General features: G+C 40.9%; 2 protein-coding genes across 4 annotated transcripts in view; one reads left to right on the forward strand and one right to left on the reverse strand.

Annotated features, from left to right (window-relative positions):
- The window catches only part of PATE2 (prostate and testis expressed 2), a 197119-nt gene that overhangs the window by 135965 nt on the left and 36573 nt on the right, over positions 1–24581 (reverse strand). The window contains exons 2-3 of one of the 3 annotated variants that reach the window (XR_010147339.1): positions 18306–18369; positions 16009–17660 (exon numbers count right to left, since the gene is read on the reverse strand). Coding sequence is in view for 1 of the 3 variants with exons in the window: in XM_054661708.2 (XP_054517683.1) it covers positions 1422–1469 (48 nt within the window). In the remaining 2 variants the exon portion in view is untranslated. Of the gene's footprint in view, positions 1–1421; positions 1528–16008; positions 17661–18305; positions 18370–24581 lie in introns of those variants that run through there. The other 2 variants (XR_010147340.1, XM_054661708.2) reach the window with 2 other exon arrangements.
- PATE4 (prostate and testis expressed 4) lies at positions 10328–15401 on the forward strand. The gene is made up of 3 exons (XM_016922245.3): positions 10328–10385; positions 14842–14958; positions 15280–15401. The coding sequence occupies exons 1-3, from the start codon at positions 10328–10330 to the stop codon at positions 15399–15401; spliced, it is 297 nt and encodes a 98-aa protein (XP_016777734.1).

Genomic DNA, 24581 nt, shown 5'->3' on the forward strand with positions numbered 1-24581 from the left:
ACAAATAGGATCTAATTAAACTAACGAGCTTCTGCACAGCAAAAGAAACTATCATCAGAGTGAACAGGCAACCTACAGAATGGGAGAAAATTTTTGCAATCTATCCATCTGACAAAGGGTTAATATCCAGAATCTACAAGGAACTTAAACAAATTTACAGGAAAAAAAAAAACCATCAGAAAGTGGGCAAAAGATATGAACAGACACTTCTCAAAAGAAGACATTTATGCAGCCAACAAACATATGAAAAAAAGCTCATCATCACTGGTCATTAGAGAAATGCAAATCAAAACCACGATGAGGTACCATCTCACACCAGTTAGAATGCCGATTATTTAAAAGTCAGGAAACAACAGATGCTGGCGAGGCTGTGGAGGAATAGGAACACTTTTACACTGTTGGTGAGAGTGTAAATTAGTTCAATCATTGTGGAAGACAGTGTGGCGATTCCTCAAGGATCTAGTACCAGAAATACCACTTGACCCAGCAATCCCATTACTGGGTATATACCCAAAGGATTATAAATCATTCTACTGTAAAGATACATCCATACTTATGTTTACTGCTGCACTATTTACAATAGCAAAGACTTGGAACCAATCCAAATGCCCATCAATGATAGACTGGATAATGAAAATGTGGCGCATATACACCATGGAATACTATGCAGCTATAAAAAAGAATGAGTTCATGTCCTTTGCAGGGGCATGGATGAAGCTGGAAACCGTCATTCTCAGCAAACTAACACAGGAACAGAAAACCAAACACCACATGTTCTCACTCATAAGTGGGAGGTGAACAATGAGAACACATGGACACAGTGAGAGGAGCATCACATACTGGGGCCTGTCATGTGGTGGGGCACAAGGGGAGGGAGAGCATTAGGTATTTTTCCTAATGGCTTAAAACCTAGATGACGGGTTGATGGGTGCAGCAAACCACCATGGCACATGTATACCTATGTAACAAACCTGCACATTCTGCATATGTATCCCAGAACTTAAAGTAAAAAAAAAAAAAAAAAAAAAAAAAAAAAAAAAAAAAGAAGCCCTATCAGATTAGGGCCCCACTCTTATGACATCATTTGACCTTGATTACCTACTTAAAAGCCATACCACCAAGTACAGTCATGTTGGGGGTAAGGGCTTCAGCACATGAATTTTGGAGGTACACAATTCAGTCCATAACAGAATGAATATTAAGTGGAATTATTGCTAATTTGTAAGGGATAATGTTAGCATTGTGGTGATGTAAGAAACATGTAATTTTTTTGAGATGTATTCTGAAGTATGTAGGAGTAAAATCAAATGATGTCTGAGGCTTTGCTTTTAAAAACTTTAGAAGAAAGGAAGGGAAAAAGAAAAGATGAGAAGGGAAAGGAAGGAAAGAAAAGGAAGGAAATCAGAGCATATATGCCCAACTCTTGATAATTGTTGAATCTTGGTAATGGGTATATTGTGGTTCATCATATCTCTTCACTTCTTCGTATGTTTGAAATTTTCTGTATTAAAACTTCTATCTTTTGTTCTGAAAAAAAAGAGAAAGATTTGCCTAAGGCTGAATAGCAATATTCAGTGATAAATTAGGACTTCAATCAAGCCTGTCTCTTCCTAAAGTTGAGGCACTTAACAACTATGCAACATTGCTACACAGAGAGTTACATGAAGTATTTTTTAACCTTTTGGTAAAATGTAACTGATTCTTAAAAAGAAGGAGGTGCTATAATTTTTCCACACAAATTATATGTGGCATATCCCAGATAAATGCTTTGGGTTAAGCAAAGTTTTAAATTGATTAACAGTAAATATTAGAATACCAATGGCTGGTTTATATACCTTCCTTTATTCCAAGACTTGAAGTTTTGAGTGGTGGTTGTTTAATAAATATTTAACCCTTCTTTTTATTCATCATTGTAGTAAATACTCTTGAATCCATCTATTTATATTTAAAATGTTTCTTTTTTTTAAGTTAGTAAATTTTGTTATATATATTTTGCCGCAATTAAAAATAAAAAAGAATTTGAAGGGAAATAATTTCAGCAAATAAAGTAAATGGAGTGGAAGGACATACAGAGAGCTGGTAATCAACAGGCATTAAGTCCAGCAAGATGAATAAGCTCTAGAGATCTGCTTAACGACATGGTACCTAAAGTGTGTTTCTTATAACCACTATATTGTTGGTTCTTGTGTTTTTATCCAATCGCACAAACTCTGCCTTTTAATTGGAGTGTTTAGACTATTTATATTTAATGTGATTATTGCTATTGTTGGATTTAAATCTATCATCTAGCTGTTCATTTTCTATTTGTACTTTTGTTTTTGTTCCCTTTTTCTTCTTTTAATATTTTCTTTTGTATTGATTATTTCTAATGATTCCATTTTATTTCCTTCATTGGATTATTAGGTATAACTCTTTGTTGTTATATTTTAGTGGTTGCTTTAAGTTTTATAAAACCCAGGGCTTTTTCTTTGACTTACCACGGCCTACCTTTGTATTAATTATGTTTTTATTTTCTGTGTTTACTGATGCTTTGACATCTGTGGGCCTAACTGATCCTAGTCAGATTGTCCCGTCAGAGCAAACCAATGTCTAGAGATAGCAAACAACTTGTCTATGAGTTACACCTTTCATACGAAAACCAACCAATCCAAAGCTCATAACCCCAACCACCTCCTTTATCAACCTCTTATACTCTGATTCACCATTTCTTTGCCCTAATCACCAAAGGGCCAGGTACCAGACAGCTAGAGACAGCCCTTACACTTCAGAACCTGCTAAATGATGCAAACTAGCCAATTCCAAGCCTACTTCCCTGCCCTGAATTGCTTTTCCCACAGAAACAATAAAGACTCCTGTCTATGTTTTCCCCTCGCTTCGTTTCCTGACCAATCCTGGTGCTTCTCTATGTGCCCCTCTATGTGCACCCCCTGCATGGTGTTCTGTGCCTCCTGCTTCTTGGTAACTACGAGCAAAATCTTTCTTCATGATAGTAATTTTTATATCTGCATGCCTTACCATATCTGAGTAAAACAAATTCTGGGTATATTTTTTAAGTAAGCTTCAAGTTATATTAATCATCACAAATATAGTAAAAGAACATTACAACATTCAACTTCCATTTCTCTTCTCCAGGCCTTGTGCTATTGTTGTCATATTTTACTTAAACATATTAAGAAATTTTATAATTCCTCATTATTTTTTGTTTTGAAAAGTTAACATTCTGTCAAAGAGATTTAAAACTAAGAAATAGTTGTTATATTTATCCATGTAGTTACTGTTTCTGATGCTATTCATTCTTTTGCACAGATCCAGATTTCAGCCTGATATCATTTTCTTTCTTCTTGAAAGACATCCTTTAACATTTCTTATAGAACAGGTCTACTGATGATGAATTTCCTTTGGATTTCATATTAGAAAAAGTCTTTATTTTACCTTCATTTTTTAAAAGATATTTTCTCTGGGTAAAGAATTCTAGGCTTACAGGTCACTTTTTTTTTTCCAATACTTTGAAGATGTTGCTTTTCTGTCTTCTGACTAGCATTGTTCTCAACAAGAAATTTGTTGTCATCTTCATTCCACTGTATGTAATGTGCCTTTCCCTCTGGATGATATTAACACTTTTCTTTTCATCACTGTTTCAAGTAACTAGGTTACGATGTGCCTTGTTATGGTTTTCTTCATGTATCTTGTGTTTGGGGTTTTCTAAACTTCTTAAATCTGTGGGCTTATTGTTTTCCTCAAATTTGGAAGAATTTTGGCCATTATCTCTTCAAATATTTTTTTCTGTTCTTCCCTTTCTTTCCTTTTTTTCTAATTATATGTGTATTATTCCATTTGAAATTGTTCTGCAGTTCACCAATGCGCCGTTCATTTTTCCTGGTTTTTTCTTTGCTTCATTTTGAATAGTTTCCATTGCTATGTCTTCAAGTACATCAATAAGCATCCTCTCCCCAGCATCATTTCATCTCTCAGTCAACCACTCTGCCCACCTCTGTTTCCAGGAGTTATCTATAAGTGGACAGAGCTAAGCAACCATGCCCAGTAGGCACAGAGGTGCAAAACAAACATCCTGAGAGCTTTATCATGTGCAGCTCCCTGTGGCAGATGCTGGCTGTTCTCCCCATATGATCATTCTTGGGCTATTTATCACAGAATCATAAAATCCCATAGCCACTTACAATCCCCAAAACCAAGCCACCCTACCTGAGTTCTCCACAGCATTCCCAGGACAATGCTTACTCTAATCCTCCAGCTGCTGAAAACTTACTACCCAAAGGCCTCCATTGTATCTTTTGTTCAAGTTATTATAAAAATCTCCCCAAAGTTGAGCTGAAGTCTCTGTCCCTATAATTTCCACTTATTAATTTACCAACTTTGTTATTCAAGGAACCATCATTGATCACATACTAAGTGCTAGACTCTCCATTAGTCTAAGACACTAATTGATGACCTCACAGAACTTGGAATCTAGTTTAAAAGACCACAAATACATCAACCACAGCTGGACACAGAGGCTTAAATGACAGGCATTCAAATTAAACTACCTGATCAGGTAAGGCTTCCTTGAAGAGGGAGTGGAAGAGCAGGACTTTGAAAGCTAGTGAGGAGTTAGCTAAATGAAGGAGTTGGGGAGGGTGCCAAGAGAACACAAAATATCAAAGCACAGATTTATCAAACAACCCAACAGACTGTTAGAAGAGCAGGTGTTTGCTATGGCCCAAATAAAGGGATAATAGGAATGTAGATGGGCAAGAAAGCCAGGCAAAGAAAGACATATCTTACCCATAAGAAGTGGTTGCTTATGGGTAAACAGAAGGGATGAAGGGGATGGTGCAATGATTGTGCCTCTGAGAATATGTATTAGGCTAAATAATGACCCCCAAGGATTTTTACATCTTAATTTCTGAAACCTGTGAATGTTACCTTATACACAGGAAGTGCTCTGAAGTTCTGATTAATTTAAGAATCTTGAGTTGGCGAGGTTATCTTGCATTATCTCAGTGGCCCTAAATGCAATCACAAATGTCCTTATAAGAAGGAAGCAGAGAATTTGATTATAGAAGAAAAACAGGCAATGTGATGATGAAAGCAGAGACTGGAGTGATATGCTTTGAAGATGGAGGAATGGGCAATAAGCCAAGGAATACAGGAGGCCACTAGAAGCTGAAAAAGTCAAGGAAACAGATTCTCTCTTCAGAGCCTACAGAAAGAACCAACTCTGCTGATACTTTGCTTTTAGCCCCATCAGACTTCTGGCCTCCAATACTTTAGGAGAATAAATTTGTGTTGTTTTAAACCACTAAATTTCTGATTTATTTATAGTAGCAATAGCAAACTAATACATAGTACTTAAGCCAAAAATTATAGAATTGAACTTCTCGTTTACTATGGTGCAGTTCCAGGAAATCAATAACAAAGGACTCCAAGGGTTGGGAAATACAGCAAAAAGCACACTTACCTGCCTCAGTGATGACTCTTAGAAAGGATATCTCCTTTTATCTCAAGTGTAAGTTTGCTATACACTGTCATGGGTTCAAACTCTCTGCTACCTGCTAGCTGTGTGGCCTTGAGTAAGTTACTGAACCATTCTGAGCTTATTATCTCATCTGTAAAAATGAGACAATTGTACGTATCTCACAGGGTTTCTGTAAAATAAAGGATATGAAAGGAGGAAAGGTGGGCAATCCATATTAAGATCCTAGAAAGTGCCAAGCACCAAATACCCAAGAAGAAGGACATGGCTGAAGTGGAAACTGGGAAGATCTTAATGATGGTTATTTTGAAAGGAAATCCAGACCTGTTAGCTAGGGTAGATGTCAAAGGCTTCATCCAGCTGGTGCCATGCACAGACAAGGGCACCTGGGCAAGGAGAACAATGAGGCAATGGCTACAACTGGAATGAGGAGGGGGGAAGAGTGACCTTGGAGACAGCAGTTGAAAGGGTTACATTTTACCAAGAAGATTGAGATGTTTAAGGGGCAAAAATCAAGAAATCTTCTTCTAGAAGTTTTTTTCTAAATAAAACTGAAGGATATGGGATGAGGTTACAAATGGACTGTTTCCCTAAAGAGTAAAGAGCAAGGACATTATTTGAGACATATCTGAGAATAGTTGAGACATAGTTCTGGCTCTAATACTAGAAGAGCTAATGTTAAGAAAATATCCAGAAAATGTGTGGAGATCCCAAGAAGGACCTCACCCAAAAAAGTCTCTGGAGAAGCCCTTCTTGCATCTCTTCCTGCATCCCTAAACTTCTAATCTCCAAGAGATTTGCTGGGAACCTCCAAGAGCCTATCTAGATATTCCCAACACCCAGACATAGGAAATATTCAAGGTTTCCAAAGGGTGAAGATGACAGTGCTGGAAGTTAGAAGCCTAGGAGAACTGTGGTGTGGTGCTTAGGAGAAAAAACAACACTTGGCTGGGTGTGGTGGCTCATGCCTATAATCTTAGCACTTTGGGAGGCCGAGGCGGGTGGATCACCTGGGGTCAGGAGTTTGAGACAAGCCTGGCCAATGTGGCAAAACCCCGTCTGTATTAAAAATACAAAAATTAGCTGGGCGTGGTGGCAGGCACCTATAATCTCAGCTACTCAGGAGGCTGAGGCAAGAAAATCTCCTGAACCCGGTGGGTGGAGGTTGCAGTGAGTCAAGATTGCACCACTTCACTCCAGCCTGGGCGAAAGAGCAAAACTCCATCTCAAAGAAAAAGAAAAAGAAAAAGAAAAAGAAAAAGAAAAAACAACCCTTGCCCAAGCCTTAAACTGGGGAAATTTTTTTCAGTATTGGAGTAAGCTGTATCAGTACACCTCATATTACATAAAACTCTCTGGAAACCTTTGAATTCTGAGATTCATATGTCATCCCATTTTATAAGTCATTGTCCTAATGATGAATAAACACTCTTTCACTTAGTATGCATAAGAAATTTCCAGGGAACCAGAAATCTGATAGTATTGCTGTATTAGGCCATTTTGCATTGCTATAAAGAAATACTTGAGGCTAGTTAATTTATAAAGAAAAGAGGTTTTATTTTGGCTCATGGTTCTGCAGGCTGTAATGAAACATAGTGCCAGCATCCACTTCTGGAGAAGCCTTAGAAAGCTTACAATCATGGAAGAAGGCAAAGGGGGAGCCAGCATATCACAGGGCAAGAGAGGGAGCTGGAGAAAGGGAGGGGAGGTTCCAGGCTCTCTTAAACAACCGGGCCTCACATGAACTCATAGAGTAAGAATTCACTTATTACCACAAGGTCAACATCAAGCCATTCATGAGGGATCCTCTCCCATGACCTAATGCCTCCTACCAGACCTAACCTCTAATATTAGGAATCACACTTCAACATGAGATTTGTAGGGGACAAACATCCAAACAATATCATTCTGTCCCTGGCCCCTCAAATCTCATGTCCTTCTCACATTGCAAAATACAATCATCTATTCCCAACAGTTTCCCAAAGTCTTAATTTTTCCAGCATCACTCAAAAATGTAAAGTCCAAAATTTCATCTGATTCTCAAAGCAATTTCCTTCAATCTATGAGTTTATAAAATCAAACACAAGCTATTTACTTTCAAGATACAATGGTGGTACAGGCATTGAGTAAACATTCCCATTCCAAAAGGGAAAAACCAGCCAAAAGAAAAGGACAAGAGGCCCATCCAAGTCTGAAATCCAGCAAGGCAGTCATTAAATTTAAAAGTTCCAGAATAATTTCCTTTGGCTCCATGTCCCATATCCTGGGCATACTGATGTGAGAGGTGGGTTTGAGGCCTTGGGAAGATCTGCCCCTGTGGTTTTGCAAGGTGCAGCCTCTATGGCTATTCTCACAGATTGGAGTTGAGTAGCTGTGGCTTTTACAGGCTCAAGATGCAAGCTGCCAGTGGCTCTACCATTCTGGGGTCTGGAGGGTGGTGGCCCTTTTCCACAGCTCCACTAGGCTGCTCTCCAGTCGAGACTCTTGTGGGGGCTCCAATACCACATTTTCCCTTGGCACTGTCCTCGTAGATCCTCTCTGTGGGGGCTGTACCCTTGAAGCAGGCTTCTTCCTGAGCACCCAGGCTTTTCCATACATCCTCTGAAATTGAGGTGGAAGCTGCCAAGCCTCCTTCACTCTTGCATTCTGCACACCTGCAGGCTTAGCACCATGTGGAAGCTGCCAAAGCTTACAGCTTGAACCTTTCAGAGCAATGACCCAAGCTGTACCAGAGCCCCTTTGAGCTGAAGCTGGAGCTGGAGTGGCCAGGATGTGAAAGCAGTGTCCCAAGGCTGCACAGGGCAGAAGGGCCCTGGGCCTGGCCCCTGAAAACATTCTTTCCTCCTAGGTCTCTGAGCTTGTGATAAGAGGGGCTGCCTTGAAGATTTCTGAAATGTCTTCATGGCCTTTTTCCCATTGTCTTGGATATTATTAGCCAAGAGCTGTTATCCAGTAATATATTATTACATAATAATAGCTATTATTGGATAACAGCTCTTGGCTCCCTTTTAGTCATGCAAATATATCTAGCAAGTAGTTCCTCCATAGGCCACTGGAATTCCTCTCCTGAAAACATTCATTCCTTCTCTGCCACATATGAATTTTCCAAATTTTTATGCTCTACTTATCGTTTTTTTGTTTTGTTTTGTTTTGTTTTTTGACAGAGTCTCACTCTGTCACCAGGCTGGAGTGCAGTGGTGTGATCTCAGCTCACTGCAACCTCCAACTCCTGGGTTCAAGTGATTCTCCTGCCTCAGCCTCCCGAGTAGCTGGGACTACAGGTGTGCACCACACCCAGCTAATTTTTGTATTTTTAGTAGAGATGGGGTTTCACTATGTTGGCCAGAATGGTGTCAATCTCTTGACCTCATGATCCGCCCTCCTTGGCCTCCCAAAGTGCTGGGATTACAGGCTTGAGCCACTGTGCCCAGCCTCTACTTATCTTTTAAATGTAAGTTCCAACTTTAAGTTATTTCTTTCCTCCCATACATAATTGTGGGCTGTTAGAAGCAGCCATATCACATCCTGAACACTGTACTGCTTAGAAATGTCTTCTGCCAGATACCCTAGGTCATCATTCTTAAGTTCAGTCTTCCACAAATTCCCAGGCCACGGACACAATGCAGCCAAGCTCTTTGCTAAGGCATAGCAATGGTGACCTTTGCTCCAGTTCCAAATAGCTTCCTCATTTTTATCTGAGAACTCCTCAGCCTGGCCTTTGCTATCCATATTTCTATCAGTATTTTGGTCACAACCACATAACAAGTTTCTAAGAAATTCCAACATTCCCCCATTTTCCTGTCTTCTAAGCCCTCTAAATTCTTCCAACCTCTGCCCATTACCCAGTTCCCAAGCTTCTTCAACATTTTCAGGTATCTTTATAGCAACATCCCACTTCTCAGTATCGATTTTCTGTTAGTGCATTTTTGCATCACCATAAAGATATACCAGAGACTAGGTAATTTGTAAAGAAGAGAGATTTAATTGGCTCACAGTTCTGCAGGCTGTACAGGAGGCATGGTGCTGGCATCTGCTCCTGGTGAGGGCCTCAGGGAGCTTGCAATCATGGTGGAAGGCAAAAAAGGAGTTGGTGTATTACATGGCAAGAATGGGAGCAAGAGAGAGAAGGGAACAACAGAGAGAAGGGAAGGGGAGGTTCCACACTCTTTTAAACAACCAGCTCTCGCTTGAACTACCAGAGCAAGAACTCACTCATTACAATGAGGATGGCACCAAGCAATTCATGAGGGATCTGCCCCCATGACCCAAACAGCTCCCACCATGCCCCACCTCCAACTTTATGGATTACATTTCAACATGAGATTTGGAGGGGACAAACATTCAAACCGTATCAATCACACACACACACACACATGCAGACACATAGAGAAAAAAGGGTGAGTAGCGACTGTAGTCCCAGCTACACTGGAGGTTAAAGCAGGAGGATCGTGTAAACCAAAAAGTTTGAGGCTGCAATGAGCCCCTGCACTCCAGCCTGGGCAACAGAGTGAGACCCTGTCTCTTAAAAAAAAAAAAGTGAGGACAAGACAGATATGGGGCAGGGAAGGCAGAGGGAGGATGGAGAGTCAGGGGTGGAAATCTAATTCAACTTTAGCCAGAAGCATTCCCTGACACTGCTCACCAGCCTGCACTTTCCACATTAGTACAGATTTATGGCTCCTTAAGAGAAGGGAGTGGGGAAAGGACGGTTCTGCCTCATGCCTTTATCAGGGACTCCTCCCTCCTTTCTATTTACTGGCTGTGATCGAACATCTAAGCTTTATAAAGCAAGCTAGTGGCTGCCCTTTCCAATACCTCACTCAGCACACCGTCTGTCACCCAAACAAGCATCCAATGAGGAAAATGAACACACTGCTCCTTGTGAGCTTATCTTTTCTCTACCTCAAAGAGGGTAAGTTTGAACAATGGGGGTGGAGGGAGGCAACTTAGGGGTGCTGTTCTCTAAACCTCTACTCTCCAAGTCTCACTCACATGCTCCAGCTGAGACCCAAAGACTCAGTACAATCTGAGTTTCAGGATGTCAGAGAGATCATATATAACACACTAATCCGGAAGAAAATGTACTGATTGCAGGGAAACAGGACAATTTTCCGACTTCATATTAATTGACTTTTCATCCATACTTATCTCATTTTGGACCCTTTCTTTCTTAATATACTTTTCTCCTTTATTCTCTCCTACACTCTCCTAGTTTTCCTTTCCTCTGGCTACTTCTCAGTGTATTTTGTAGGATTCTTTATTCTACCTGATCATTAAACACTGGGATATCTCAAGGCTTTATACTATCCACTCAGACCCTCCTCTATATCAACTTATCCACTTCCATGGCTTCAATTACAATCTATATGCTGAAAATGCCCAGTTTTATATCCTAGCCAGATTTCTATTCTGAGCTTCAGTCTTTCATCAACAAACACCTCCTACACTTGGAAGTCACCCTTGAAATCTCCCTCTCCCTTAACACTCACTAAAAATTAGTGAATGATTCCTATGCTTTCTACCTATTAAATGTGCTTCAAATATGATTATATTTCTACCTCATATTTCTATTTTGCTACCTTTTGACACTTAGTAAGAAATAATAAACCATAAAAGAATTTTAAGAAAATGTGACATAATTTGTTTGTAAGCTTAGAAATGAGAAAGGCCTTTCTAACTATGACTCAAAATCCAGAGCTCTTAAAAGAAAAACTGACAAATTTGACACATGAATATCAAAATATTCCTCATGGCAAAAATTAAAAATGCAACTCACATCAAACAAATGGCTAATATCCCTGATATGTAATGCCTCCTTTAAAAAAATCAAAAAGGAAAAGGCCAACAACCTAATAGAAAAATGGGCAAAGTATGTAGATAGTTCACACAAAAGAAAATGAAAATGGCTATTAAACATATAAAAAGTGCTCAATCTCACTCATACTAAGAAAAATGCAAATTAAAAGAACACTGATACACCATTTTTGACCTATCAGATTGTCAACATCCAGGAGTTTGATAAAATATTTGAGTATTAAAGTTGTGGTGAAACAAGAATTTTCCAAGCATTGATAGCAACAGAATAGTTACATCTCCTCTGGTGGGCAATTCAGCAATACCTATCAAAATTACAAAACTGTTTACTTTTTATCCAGCAATTCTGCTTGCATGAAATTATCTTACAGATATACTCCCACACAAATGAAATATGTTCAGCATTATTTATTGCAGCAGATAATATCAAAAAGTGCAAATAACTTAAATTCTCATAAGAGACTGGTTAATTAAAGCATGGTACAGCACTACAGTGGAATACTGTACACTTAGTATACATTATTCAAAAAATCAAAGTGCAGAGTATGTATAGTATACTACCAATTATGAAAAGGGGGTAAAAAGATACATGTGCATATTTATATTTGCTTGAATATACTGAAAATCAATCTAAAAGATATAAAAGAAATGAATAAAACTGGTTTCCTTTATTTGGCAGATGAAAACTGGATAACTAGCTGGCAAGAGTGGGAGATCAACTTTACACAACATTCTTTTTCTATTACTTACTATTTAGTCACATCAATGTATTACCTATTTTTAAATAATGCATTTTAAAAATGTTGAAATTGGAAATACTCAGGTTAAAGATCAAAGAGACAATTATTCGAAGAGCGTTATCAGTGTACTGCGCAGCCTGCTCCCAACTCCTCTGAGAGAGAGAAGCCTCATGAAAGTTGCTTCAGGGAGAAATTGATAGTGTCCTCTGGTGTTTGGAAGGCACGGTGAGCTTGAGGAACCTAAAGGTGCGAGGGAGCCTGAGGGTACAGCCCTGAAATGGTGGAACTGAAAGACAGCTGAGTTGCATTACATACAAGCAGGGAGGATGTGCATACATTCCCCTGGATCTGATCTGGGCCATGCCATATCAAGCAAGTCAGGCTTGAGCTGTTTAAAGTTCTATCCAAGAGCGCTGTCTGGAGGAAAAAGGTATTCTAGCAAGGTGTGGGCCACTACCTTCTTACAGCTGAGAGAAAATATAACCACCAGCTGCGGGAAATACACCACTCACGATACAGCAGTGGACTTGAATATTTTTTGTGGGGGAAATCCTGAAGAACCCGCAAATGTTCTCCTGACTCAAGGAACTCAAGAAAATGAGTTCTCCTGGCTAAAGAAAATGAGTCAGCTTTCATTAAACACAAAATCCAAGAGATTGGGTTTTAAGTAACTACCATAGACAAAAGATGACGGCACCAGAGCCAGTCCGATGACATCTTTCCTGTCCTTTACCTGTCCCCCTCCTTCTCACCAACTGAAATAGGTCAGAAACTATCACTCATAAGCCAGAGGTGAGTAGGAGGAAACCAAGAAGAGAAATAGAGAAAAAGTTAAAGCCACCCCCTCCTGCCCATTACAAACACCTAAGCAAGCCTGAGCTATGTGTCTGTGCTTACGTGTGTGTGTGGGGGTGGGTGTGCATGGGCATGCATACAGGGAGAGCGGATTGTTGGTGAGAAACGTGGGCTTTTAATAGAGCTATTTTATTATTATTGCATGGCACTCAATGCATAAATTACTGAACCCAGATTATTCTTATGCCCGAAAGTGATGGCAAGGCTTTTTTTTTTTTTTTTTTTCTAAAAGTACATAGATAAGTTAGGAGCCTTGCCTGAAATTACCTGCAGGACTAGGAGAACTAGCTTTAGAAAGAATACTCAAATGGGTAGTGGGCAGAAAAATAAAATTATTTTCTGTTTGCCCCTTTTAAGTCCCATGTTGACCTGCTAGATAAATGTAAATAGGATCAGATCACTTCCTTGCTTAAAATTTTTCGATAAATTCCCATTGCTCATGGATCAAAAACCATACTCATGTCTTTGGCCTAGGAGGGCTCAGGAAGTTGAATCTCTGCTCACCTGACCAGCCATGTCTCATAGCACAACCCACTCCATTCTGTGCCCCGGTTACATTAGCATTTTTGTCCCTCAGCAGACAAGCTTCTTTTCACTGCTGTTCCCTCTGCCTGAAATGTTCTTCACTGTGCCCATACCACACCACCCACTTACCTGGCTGACTCTTATTTATCATCAGGCCTCACCTTACATCCCACTCCCCACAGAAACCTTCCTTGGCTCTCTAAAATACGTTAGTTCTTCCCTCGTAAATGCTCTCATTCCAAGTTTAACTATTTCTTGATATTATAATACAATTGTACATAATTTGGAGGGGTTGTTTAATGCCTGTCTCCCCAGCATGTATATAAACACTTGTTTATCTTTGCATTCCCAGCACCTAAAAAAATGTCCAGAATGTGGAACATGCTCAAAAACCAGCAACTAACATCATCCTTTCCCTCTAAATAAGAGGAAAACAGAAGGATGTTCACTCTCACCACTTCAATTCAACATTGTTGAGTGAAGGAAAAAATGAATAAACTTTAGGGTTATGCAAAGGCAATTGGATTTATCATTAAGAGGTCGTTAGCAACAAGATAGTCTTGATGGAATAGTGAGAACGGAATTTAGAATGAAGAGATGCCACAAGACCATTCCCAAAATTGGACATAAATCAATAGCACTCAAGTCCTCCTGGGCTCCATATAAATTCGGATTCTATAACCTTGGAACGTCTGAGATGAAGATTGAAATAATCTACTTTCCCCATCATCACCATCACTTAGTCCTTAAATCTAAATTACCCATAGGCTCCAATGTCGTCTCCCTGCCCTGCATCTCCTCTCCTCTTACTTCCTGGTCACAGGGACTCCCAAATCACCTCTCTGTCTGCCTGGTTGCAGTTATTCCCTGAAAAAAGAGAAAGGCCAGACCAAGCCAGATGGAGCTATCAGAGGGTGTAATCTCAGACAGTCCACTCTAAACATGCCGTTTTCATTCCTACCTCTGTGTTCTCCCTCACTATGACTACCTATCTGGAACACCTTCTCTGCCCATCCCCTGCCCCCACCTCCCCAAGTTTAACCTACATCTCAAGAGCCAGCTCAAGTCTTTAGCTAAAGTATTCCCCTGCTTTTCCAGCCCACAGTAATCTGCCTGTTGCTATACTCTTAATTGGCATCACAGGGTTTATCTGGTTGACTATATATTATCTTTGCTGTTCTTTTATTATTTCACATGTTTATCTTGCCTTCAAATATAAATGGACCCTATTCAGGTCACAGAGACTGTGTCTTATCTTTTTTATCCACCTCCTAGCTTAACTTACAAAGCTAAATTAATCAGGAATTCCACAAATACCAGCTAATGGAGTGAGTGGACAGTATTGTCAATATGCAACCTCTTACTGATGCTGAAAACTCACTTTTCCATTGTCCCACAATCCAGCCTGAATATTCTATTCTCTCCACCCTGCAGTTATGGGTCTGAAGTGTAATACCTGCATATACACAGAAGGATGGAAGTGTATGGCAGGCCGAGGCACTTGCATTGCAAAAGAAAATGAGTTATGTTCAACAACAGCCTATTTCAGGGGTAAGTGGGGCTCATGAAGACTCCAAAATTGCCTGCAAAGAACCATCACTCTTGCTAGTGCCTGGAATAAAGAACTCGATATCATTTAGCTCTGCTAGGAGGTAAGGCAAGGAATAAAAGAGGGGGCAAGAAGGGATAATTTCCAACTTCACACTGTAGGGTTTAGTATCCAGAGCCAGTTAGGGTGGCGATTGGGAACATGAACCCAGGAGCCGGGAAGGAGACCCAGTGTTAAGTGCTATTCCTCTTGGTGGTGAGTTTTAGTAAGTCACTAGTAAGGCAATCTCCTCCAGCATTTATAACAGGCTTCTTCATTTTTAGGAGACAAACATATGTACTCAACACATATGTGTAAGTATAAGTGCCGGGAAGAGGAGTCCTCCAAAAGAGGCCTGTTGAGAGTGACACTGTGCTGTGACAGAAACTTCTGTAATGTCTTCTAATGGAGCTTAGGAACTTGCAGAGGATCATCTGATCAAGATCCAGAATCAAGACCAACCAACATGAACTGTTTTATTTCCCACACCAAATTCCACACTGGCCTAAGATCCCAGAGAGAGCTGCAGGGGCTGTCCTCATTGCAATGAAGGGGCTCCCCACACCCCACCTCCACCACTAGATTCCTAAAATCATGAGCATTGAAACAAAGTCCTCCATGAGCTATGCTTATTCTTTTGTCTTCTACTCCTGATTTCTGATTTCTATCCCTTGTAGGCTAAATAATGGACCCCCAAATATTTCTACATCCTAATCTCTGGAACCTGTGAATGTTACCTTACATGGCAAAAGGGACTTTGAAAATGTGATTAAGGATCTTGAGAAGGGGAGGTTATCTTGCATTATCTGGGGGGGCCCTAAGTGGAATCAAAATGCAAAATGCAGTAAGATGCAAGTAAAGGGAGATATGACAAAGAAGAGGAAAAGATGATGTGATAATGGAAGCAGAGATTGGAGCCATGTGCTTTGAAGATGGAGGAATAGGCCATAAGCTAAAACTACGAGGCCACTAGAAGCTGAAAAAGTCAAGGAAATAGGTTCTCCCCTCAGAGCCTCCAGAAACCAGCCCTGCCGACACCTTGATTTAAGCCCTGTAAGATTCATTTTGGATGTCTGGCCTCCAGAACTCTAAGGGGGTGTTGTTTTCAGCCACAAAGTGTGTATTGTTTTAAGCCACTAAGTTTGCAATAATTTATTATAGCAGCAATGGGAAACTAATACAATCCAAATAAACTTCTAGGAATTCAAATCATTGGTAAGCCTGAGTACCCAGGGGCCAGTCTAGGTGACAACAGTATCCACCGCTCAGGGCTTACAGTGACCTGCAGGAAGAGAGGAATAACAGAGCACGTGCTGTGAATAAATGTGGAGATCAATTTGTGGATTTTAAACTTCATGACATGCTGCAGATAATCCTTTAGGTGTATCTGTGATAAATGGTGCCTTGCTATGTTCTGAAGCAATCAAACATGATGTCCTAATAGCTCAATTTATCAGTTCCTCATTAGCTTGTGTACTCACTGAAATTCTTTTAGCAGTTAATGTCCCTGTATTAGTCTGTTTTCATGCTGCTGATAAGGACATACCCACGACTGGGCAATTTACGAAAGAAAGGGGTTTATCGGACTTACAGTTCCACGTGGCTGGGGAAGCCTCACAATCATGGCAGAAGGTAAAAGGCATGTCTCACATAGTGACAGACAAGAGAAGAGAGATTGTGCAGGAAAACTCTCCCTTATAATAACCATCAGATCTTGTGAGACTTACTCACTATCACGAGAATAGCACAGGAAAAACCTGCCCCCATGATTCAATTACCTCCCACCGGTCCCTCCCACAACACGTGGGAATTCAAGATGAAATTTGAGTGGGGACACAGCCAAACCATATCAGTCCCCTTCTTAAAACTCTCCTCTCTTAGCTCCTATGACTGTACATTTGTAGTTCTCCCACCTCTCTGAAGAATCCTCTGTGAGGGTCTCTGGGGACTTTGTTTTGATTTGTTATTGTTTTTATATTCAGTCTTTAACCTATGTGAAGCCACCTTTGTAATATTGCCTTAAGTAAAGATCCAGTATTATTTTTCTCCATAGAATGAGTCAGATTTTTTAACACCATTGACTACAAAGTCTATCCTTTCTCCGTTCACTTGTGATACAATTTTTATCTTAATTATAAAGGAAAAAATCACTGTTTTCTCTACTATACTGTCTCACACACAACACTTCTGACACGAAATATGTGGGGTTTTCCACACCAACAAATTAACCAATCACCCAGTGCACACTGATTGAGTGCTCTAAAATTTAACTCAATTCTGACACTAATTGTCCAGAGTTAATTCAGACCCCACAGACAAAGGGCTCGGTCCCACAAACTGCCCCCCAACTGCAGATGCCAATCACAAATTGTGGGTCCTCAGGTTATGCACAACTTAGGTCCAAACTGGAAATTCCCACATTCCCCTCCTCAAGTGCAATAATTTGCTAGAACAGCTCACAAAACTGAGGAGATAATTTACGATTACAGATTTATTGCAAAGGATATATTAAAGGATACAGATGCACAGCCAGATGAAGGGGTACATAGGGCAAGGTCTGGAAGGGTCCTGAGCACAGAAGCTTCTGTCCTTGTGGAGTTTGGAATGCACCACCCTTCCAGCACACAGATGTGTTCTTGTTCATCATGCAGTAGCTCCAAAAACCCTTTTAATTAGTAATTTTTAATGGCGGTTTCATTGCATAGACATGATTGATTATTAATAAATGATTGGCCACTGGTGATTAATTCAGCCTCCAGTCCTCCCTTCTCCAGAGGTCGAGAGGGAGGGTGGAAAGTTCTAACCCTCTAATCACATGGTTGATTCCCTTGGCAACCAGCCCTTATTCTGTGATTATTTAAAGGCTTTCCAAAAATCACCTCAGTAATATAAAGTCAGGCATGGTTACAAGATTTGTTGTAAGACATGCAAATGCTTCATGAACCAAGGACAAAATACCAAATATTACAACACAAGATGCTCCTATTGCTCTTATCACTTAGAAAATTACAAGGGTTTTAGGAGCTCTGTGCCAGGACATGGACAGAAAGACCAAAATATACAGTTTACCCTTAAACAACATGCGGGTTAGGAGTGCTAACCCCTGCAGAGTCAAAAATCCACATATAACTTTTGACTACCCCAAAACTTTACTAACAGCCTGCTATTGACTGGAAGCCTTACCGATAACATAAACAGCCAATTAATACTTATTTTGTACATTATAAGTACTATATACTATATTCTTACAATAAAGTAATCTAGAGAAAAGAAAATATTAAGAAAATCGTAAGAAACAAAGTACACTTACTATTCATTAAGTGGAAGTCATCTTCGTAGAGGTCTTCATCCTCATTGTCTTTACATTGACTAGGCTGAAGAGGAAGTGGAAAAGGAGGGGTTGGTCTTGCCATCTCATGGGTGGCAGAGGCAGAAGAATCCACATATAAGGAGACTCACGGAGTTCAACCCTGTGTTGTTCCAGTATCAATTTTGTATGTGTTATACCAAAGTATCATATACATACAAATATGTTTTGTGTGTGGCCATGTGTGTGCGTGTATATAAAACTTTCCATTCTAGGTCGGGCGCGGTGGCTCATGCCTGTAATCCCAGCAGGTTGGGAGGCAGAGGCAGGTGGATCATGAGGTCAGGAGATCGATACCATCCTGGCTAACACAGTGAAACCCCGTCTCTACTAAAAATACAAAAAATTACCCAGGCATGGTGGCGGGCACCTGTAGTCCCAGCTACTTGGGAGGCTGAGGCAGGAGAATGGCATGAACCGGGAGGCAGAGCTTGCAGTGAGCCAAGATCGCGCCACTGCACTCCGGCCTGGGCGACAGAGCAAGACTCCGTCTCAAAAACAAACAAACAAACAAACAAACAAAAAACCACTTTCCATTCTATTCCATTGTCTATTCATGCTATGGTCTGAATGTTTGTGTCCCACCAAAATTCATATGCAGAAACCTAATCCCCAGTGCAATAGCATTAAGAGGTAGGGCCCTTCAGAGGTGATTATTTCATAAGGATGGGGCCCTAATGAATAGGATTGCTGTCCTTATGAAAGAGGCCAGAGAGAGCTTGTTTGCCCCTGCCACCATGTGAGGACACAGCAAGAAGGCATCATCTGGAAAGCAGAGGGTGAGCCCTCACCAAACATGTAATCTGTTTGTACTTTAATCTTAAGTTTCCCAGCCCTTAGAATTCTAAGCAATAAATGTATATTGTTTATAAATTACCCAGTATACAGTATTTTTCTGGTAGCAGCCCAAACACACTAAGACAATTTGTTTTCGAATGAATACTATGCTATTTTTTTTACTATAGTTTTGTAGAATGTCTTTAAATCTGCTAGGGAAATTTCCCTCATTGTGCCATTTCTTTGTCTGTTGGCTCTCAGTTCCATTCCTGCCCATTATTCCTCTTCTCTGAATTGCAGGAAATTCAAAATGAGCCTGTGGTTCTGGCTGTGGCAGCAGCAAGCAACTGCAGGAGACTGCCAGCTAACACAATAGCACCATATTCATGGCAGCTGTGGCAGCAAATCCAACAGCATCAGCAACTTCTGCTTCTGCAAAAATATAGGCTCCTGGCTTCCTGAAAAGTGGTGATGACAATATTACACAGGCAGTTTCAGCAGCAGGCTCTCCCTCGCCCCAGCTACCCCCCAGCACTTATGGACTCTAGATAATACCAAGTTCCCTTTGCTCCTGCAGCCCTAGGGGTGATAACAGCTTCTCACAGGTACTGTTCCCTGGGGAATAGCATTGTTCCCTTTTTGGCTCCTTCAACCTCTCAACACTTTTGTAACCATTTTGTTGTATTTACTTCCCCTTGCTTGAAAACCTAGAAATGTGAATGTTTCTTCTTTTTTTTTTTTTTTCCATAGCTCTTGGGGTCCAAGTGGTTTTCAGTTACATGGATGAATCGTATATTGGTGAAGTCTGAGATTTTAGCATAACTGTCACCTGAGTAGTGTACGCTGCATCCACTATATAGTTTTTGGGGGGTTTTTTGTTTCGTTTTTGCTTGTTTGTTTGAGATGGAGTCTCTGTCGCCCATGCTGGAGTGCAATGGCATGATCTTGGCTCACCGCAACCTCCACCTCCTGGGTTCAAGTGATTCTCTTGCCTCAGCCTCCGAAGTAGCTGGGAATACAGGCGTGTGCCACCACATCTGGCTAATTTTTGTATTTTTAGTAGAGATGAGGTTTCACCATGTTGCCCAGGCTGGTCTTGAACTCCTGACCTCAGGTGATCTGCCCACCTCAGCCTACCAAAGTGCTGGAATTACAGCCGTAAGCCAACGTGCCAGGCCCAATATATAGTTTTATCCCTCGCCACCTCTCACCCTCCCCTCTTCGGAATCTCCAAAGTGCATTATACCATTATGTATGCCTTTGTGTCCCCATAGCTTAGCTCCCACTTACAGGTAAGAACATAACGGTATTTGGTTTTCCACTCCTGAGTTACTTCACTTAGAATAATGCCCTCCTGCTCTATCTAAGTTACTACAAAACACATTATTTCATTCCTTTTTATGCCTGAGTAGTATTCCATGGTGTATATATACATTTTCTTTAGACACTCATTGGTTGATGGGCACTTAGGTTGGTTCCATAACTTTGTAATTGTGCTGCAATAAACTAAACATATGTATACAGGTGTCTTTTTGATATTATGACTTCGAGAAAGGTTAATGTTTCTTAACTGGACTCTAATAGATGCATTCTTCTTAACTCTTCTTATTCAAGGTTGATTTTGATATTTGTGTGCATTTATTCTTCCACATAAATTTTAAATACATTTATTAAATGCAACAAAAGTGCAATTGAAAATTTATTGAGGTGAGTTGACATTTCATTCAAGAACATGAAACAATTCTCCATTTTTTCATATTATAATCAAAACCATTTATTAATCTTCAGATTTTCTCCATAAAGTTTTTGAGTATTTTTGGTTGAATTAATTTCTAGAAACTTTTCCATATGTGTTGTTGTGAATAGTAACTTAGCTTTTCATTATATCTTATGCTTCATTATTACTGATGCAGAGAAGTGCTATTAATTTTTATAAGTTGTAGGGGAGGTGCCAAGATGGCCCAGTAGAAACAGCTCCAGTCTGCGGCTCCCAGCAAGAAGAACGAAAGAGGGAGTGAATTCTGCATCTTCAGCTGAGGTACCCAGGTTCTCTCATTAGGACTGGCTAGGCAGTTGGCACGACCCACAGAGAGTGAGCAAAAGCAGGGTGGAGTGAGGGCCCACCCAGGAGCTGCATGGGGCAAAGGGAGCTCCTTCCCCCAGCCAAGGGAGGCAGTGAGTGATTGTGCTACCCCACCCAGGAAACCATGCTTTTCCCACAGATCTTTGCAACCCACAGATTAGGAGATCCCCTAGTGAGCCCATGTCACCAGGGCCTTGGGTCCAAAGTACAGAGCTGTGCAGACTCACAGCAACCGTTCAGGTCAGCAGCCACTTGGGCAGGCACTGAGATGCAGGAGTTTTGCATATTTTAGCTCCAGGAAATCCAGTGAGGCAGGAGATCTATCCACTCCTGTAGGAAAAGGGCTGAAGCCAGAGAGACAAGAGGCTCGCTCAGCAGGCTCCACTCTCACAGAACCCCACAAGCTAAGACTCACTGGCTTGGAAACCCTGCCAGTTAGGCCAGCAGGCTGGAAACTGCCTAAGACTACTGAGTTCCTGGCAGGGAGGGGTGACCACCATCACTGCAGCTCCAGTCAGCCATTTTCCCCTGCAAGTGCCAGAGAGACAGGGTAGTTTGGACTGGGTGGAGTTCCCCATAGCACAGTACAGCGGCTGTGACAGATCATGGCCAGGCTGCTTTTTTAAGTGGGACCCTGATCCATCCTTCCTCACCAGGCAGGGCCTCCCTATGGTAATTTCAGCATCTCCAGCCAGGGGGTTATAGACAGAACTCTGATCTCTCTGGGATGAGCCCCTAGTGGGAGGGGCACTGTGGTCTCCACAGATCAGCCATCTTAGTCTTTTCTACCTGCTAGCTCTGAAGAGTTAGGGCAGCCTGGGTAAGGAAGTTTTCCCCCAGTGCAGCACACCTGTTTTGCCAAGAGGCAGCCAGACTGCTGATTTAAGCAGGGCCCTAATCCTGTTATTCCAGACTGGGTGAGACCTCCCAACAGGGGCCTCCCTCCAGACACCTCATACAGGAGCATTCCAGCTGGCATCAGGTTGTTGCCCCTCTGGGAAAGAGCTCCCAGAGGAAGGAACAGGCAGCCATCTTTGCTGTTCTGCAGCCTCCACTGGTTATACCTCCAGGTGCAGGCGGGACCCAGGTGAATAGTGTCTGCAGTGGGCCCCCAGCAAACTGCAGCAGCCCTGGGGAAGGGGAGCCTGACTTCTAAAAGAAAAAAAAACAGAAAGCAACAACGACAACAAAATCAATGAAAAAGACCCCACAGAAACCCCAGCCAAAAGTCAGCAGCCTCAAAGACTGAAGGTAGATAAACCCATGAAGATGACAATCAATGCAAAAACACAGAAAACTCAAAAAGCCAGAGAGCCTCTTCTCCTCCAAATGATTCCAACACCTCTCCAGCAAGAGCACAGACCTGGCTGAGGCTGAGATGGATAAATTGATGGAAGTAGGCTTAAGAAGGTGGGTAATAACAAACTTCACTGAGCTAAAGGAGTATGTTTTAATCCAATGTAAAGAAGCTAAGAACCATGATAAAACATTACAGGAGCTGTTAACCAGAATAGCCAGTTTATAGAGGAACATAAATGACCTGATGGAGCTGAAAAACACAACACAAGAACTTCACAATGCAAACAGAAGTATCAATAGATGAACAGACCAAGCAGAAGAAAGAATATCAGAGCTTGAAGACTATCTTGCTGAAATAAGAGAGGCAGATAAGATTAGAGAAAAAAGAATAAAAAGAATGAACAAAACTTCTAAGAACTATGAGATTATGTAAAAAGACAAAACCTATGACTGACTGGGGTACCAAAAAGAGATGGGGAGAAAAGGGCCAAGTTGGAAAACACACTTCAGGATATCATCCAGAGAGAACTTCCCCAACCTAGCAAGGCAGGCCAATATTCTATCAGGAAATCCAGAGATGCCCAGTAAGATACTCCATGAGAAGATCAACCCCAAGACACATGATCGTCAGATTCGCCAAGGTCAAAATGAAGAAAAAGATTTTAAGGGCAGCAGAGAGAAAAGCCAGGTCACCTACAAAGGGAAGCCCATCAGACTAACAACAGACCTCTCAGCAGAAACCCTATAAGCCAGAAGAGATTGGGGGCCAATATTCAACATTCTTTAAAAAAAAAAAAATTTTCAACCCAGAATTTTATATCCAGCTAAACTAAGCTTCATAAGCAAAGGAGAAATACAATCCTGTTCAGACAACCAAATGCTGAGGGAATTTGTCACCACTAGGCCTGCTTTGCAAGAGCTCTTGAAGGAAGTACTAAATATGCAAAGGAAAAACCATTACCACTCACTACAAAAATGCAGACAAATGACACTATGAAGTAACTACATAAACAAGTCTGCAAAATAACCAGCTAGCATAATGATGACAGAATCAAATTCACTCATAACAATATTAACCTTAAATGTAAGTAGGCTAAATGCCCCCAATTAAAAGACACAAAATGGCAAACTGGATAAAGAGTCAAGACTCATTGGTGTGCTGTATTCCAGAGACCCATCTCACATGCAAAGACACATGCAGATTCAAAATAAAGGGATGGAAGAAAATTTACCAAGCAAATAGAAAACAACAAAAAAAGCAGGGGTTGCAAATTTACTGTAATAGTCCATTCTCGTGCTGCTAATAAAGGCATACCTGAGACTGGGTAATTTATTAGAAAAGAAGTTTAATTGACCCACAGTTCAGCATGACTGAGGAGCCCTCAGGAAACTTACAATCATGGCAGAAGGGGAAGAGACATGTCCTTCTTCACATGGTGGCAGGAGAAAAAAGAATAAGCGAAGAGGGAAAAACCCCTTATAAAACCATCAGATCTTACTCATTATCACAAGAACACCAGCATGGGGATAACCACCCCCATGATTCAATTACCTCCCACTGGATCCCTCCCACAACAGATGGGAATTATGGAAACTACAATTCAAGATGATGTTTGGGTGGGGACACAGCCAAATTATATCCCTTAGTTTCTGACAAAACAGACTTTAAACCAACAAAGATCAAAAAGGACAAAAAAGTGCATTACATAATGGTAAAAGGTTCAATTCAAGAAGAAGAGCTAACTATCCTAAATATATATGCACTCAATACAGGAGCACCCAGATTCATACAAGAAGTTCTTCGAGACATACAAAGAGACTTAGACTCCCACACAATAATAGTGGGAGACTTTAACAACCCACTGTCAATAGTAGACAGATCACTGACACAGAAAATTAACAAAGTATTCAGGACTTGAACTCAGCTCTGGATCAAGTCGTCCTAATAGATACCTACAGAACTCTCTCTCTCTACACACACACATACACACACACACACACACACACCAAAAAAAAAAAAAAAAAACAGAATATACATTTTTCTAAGACACCCCATGACA

This window comes from Pan troglodytes, chromosome 9, assembly GCF_028858775.2.
Source record: "Pan troglodytes isolate AG18354 chromosome 9, NHGRI_mPanTro3-v2.0_pri, whole genome shotgun sequence".
Classification (NCBI taxonomy): domain Eukaryota; kingdom Metazoa; phylum Chordata; class Mammalia; order Primates; family Hominidae; genus Pan; species Pan troglodytes.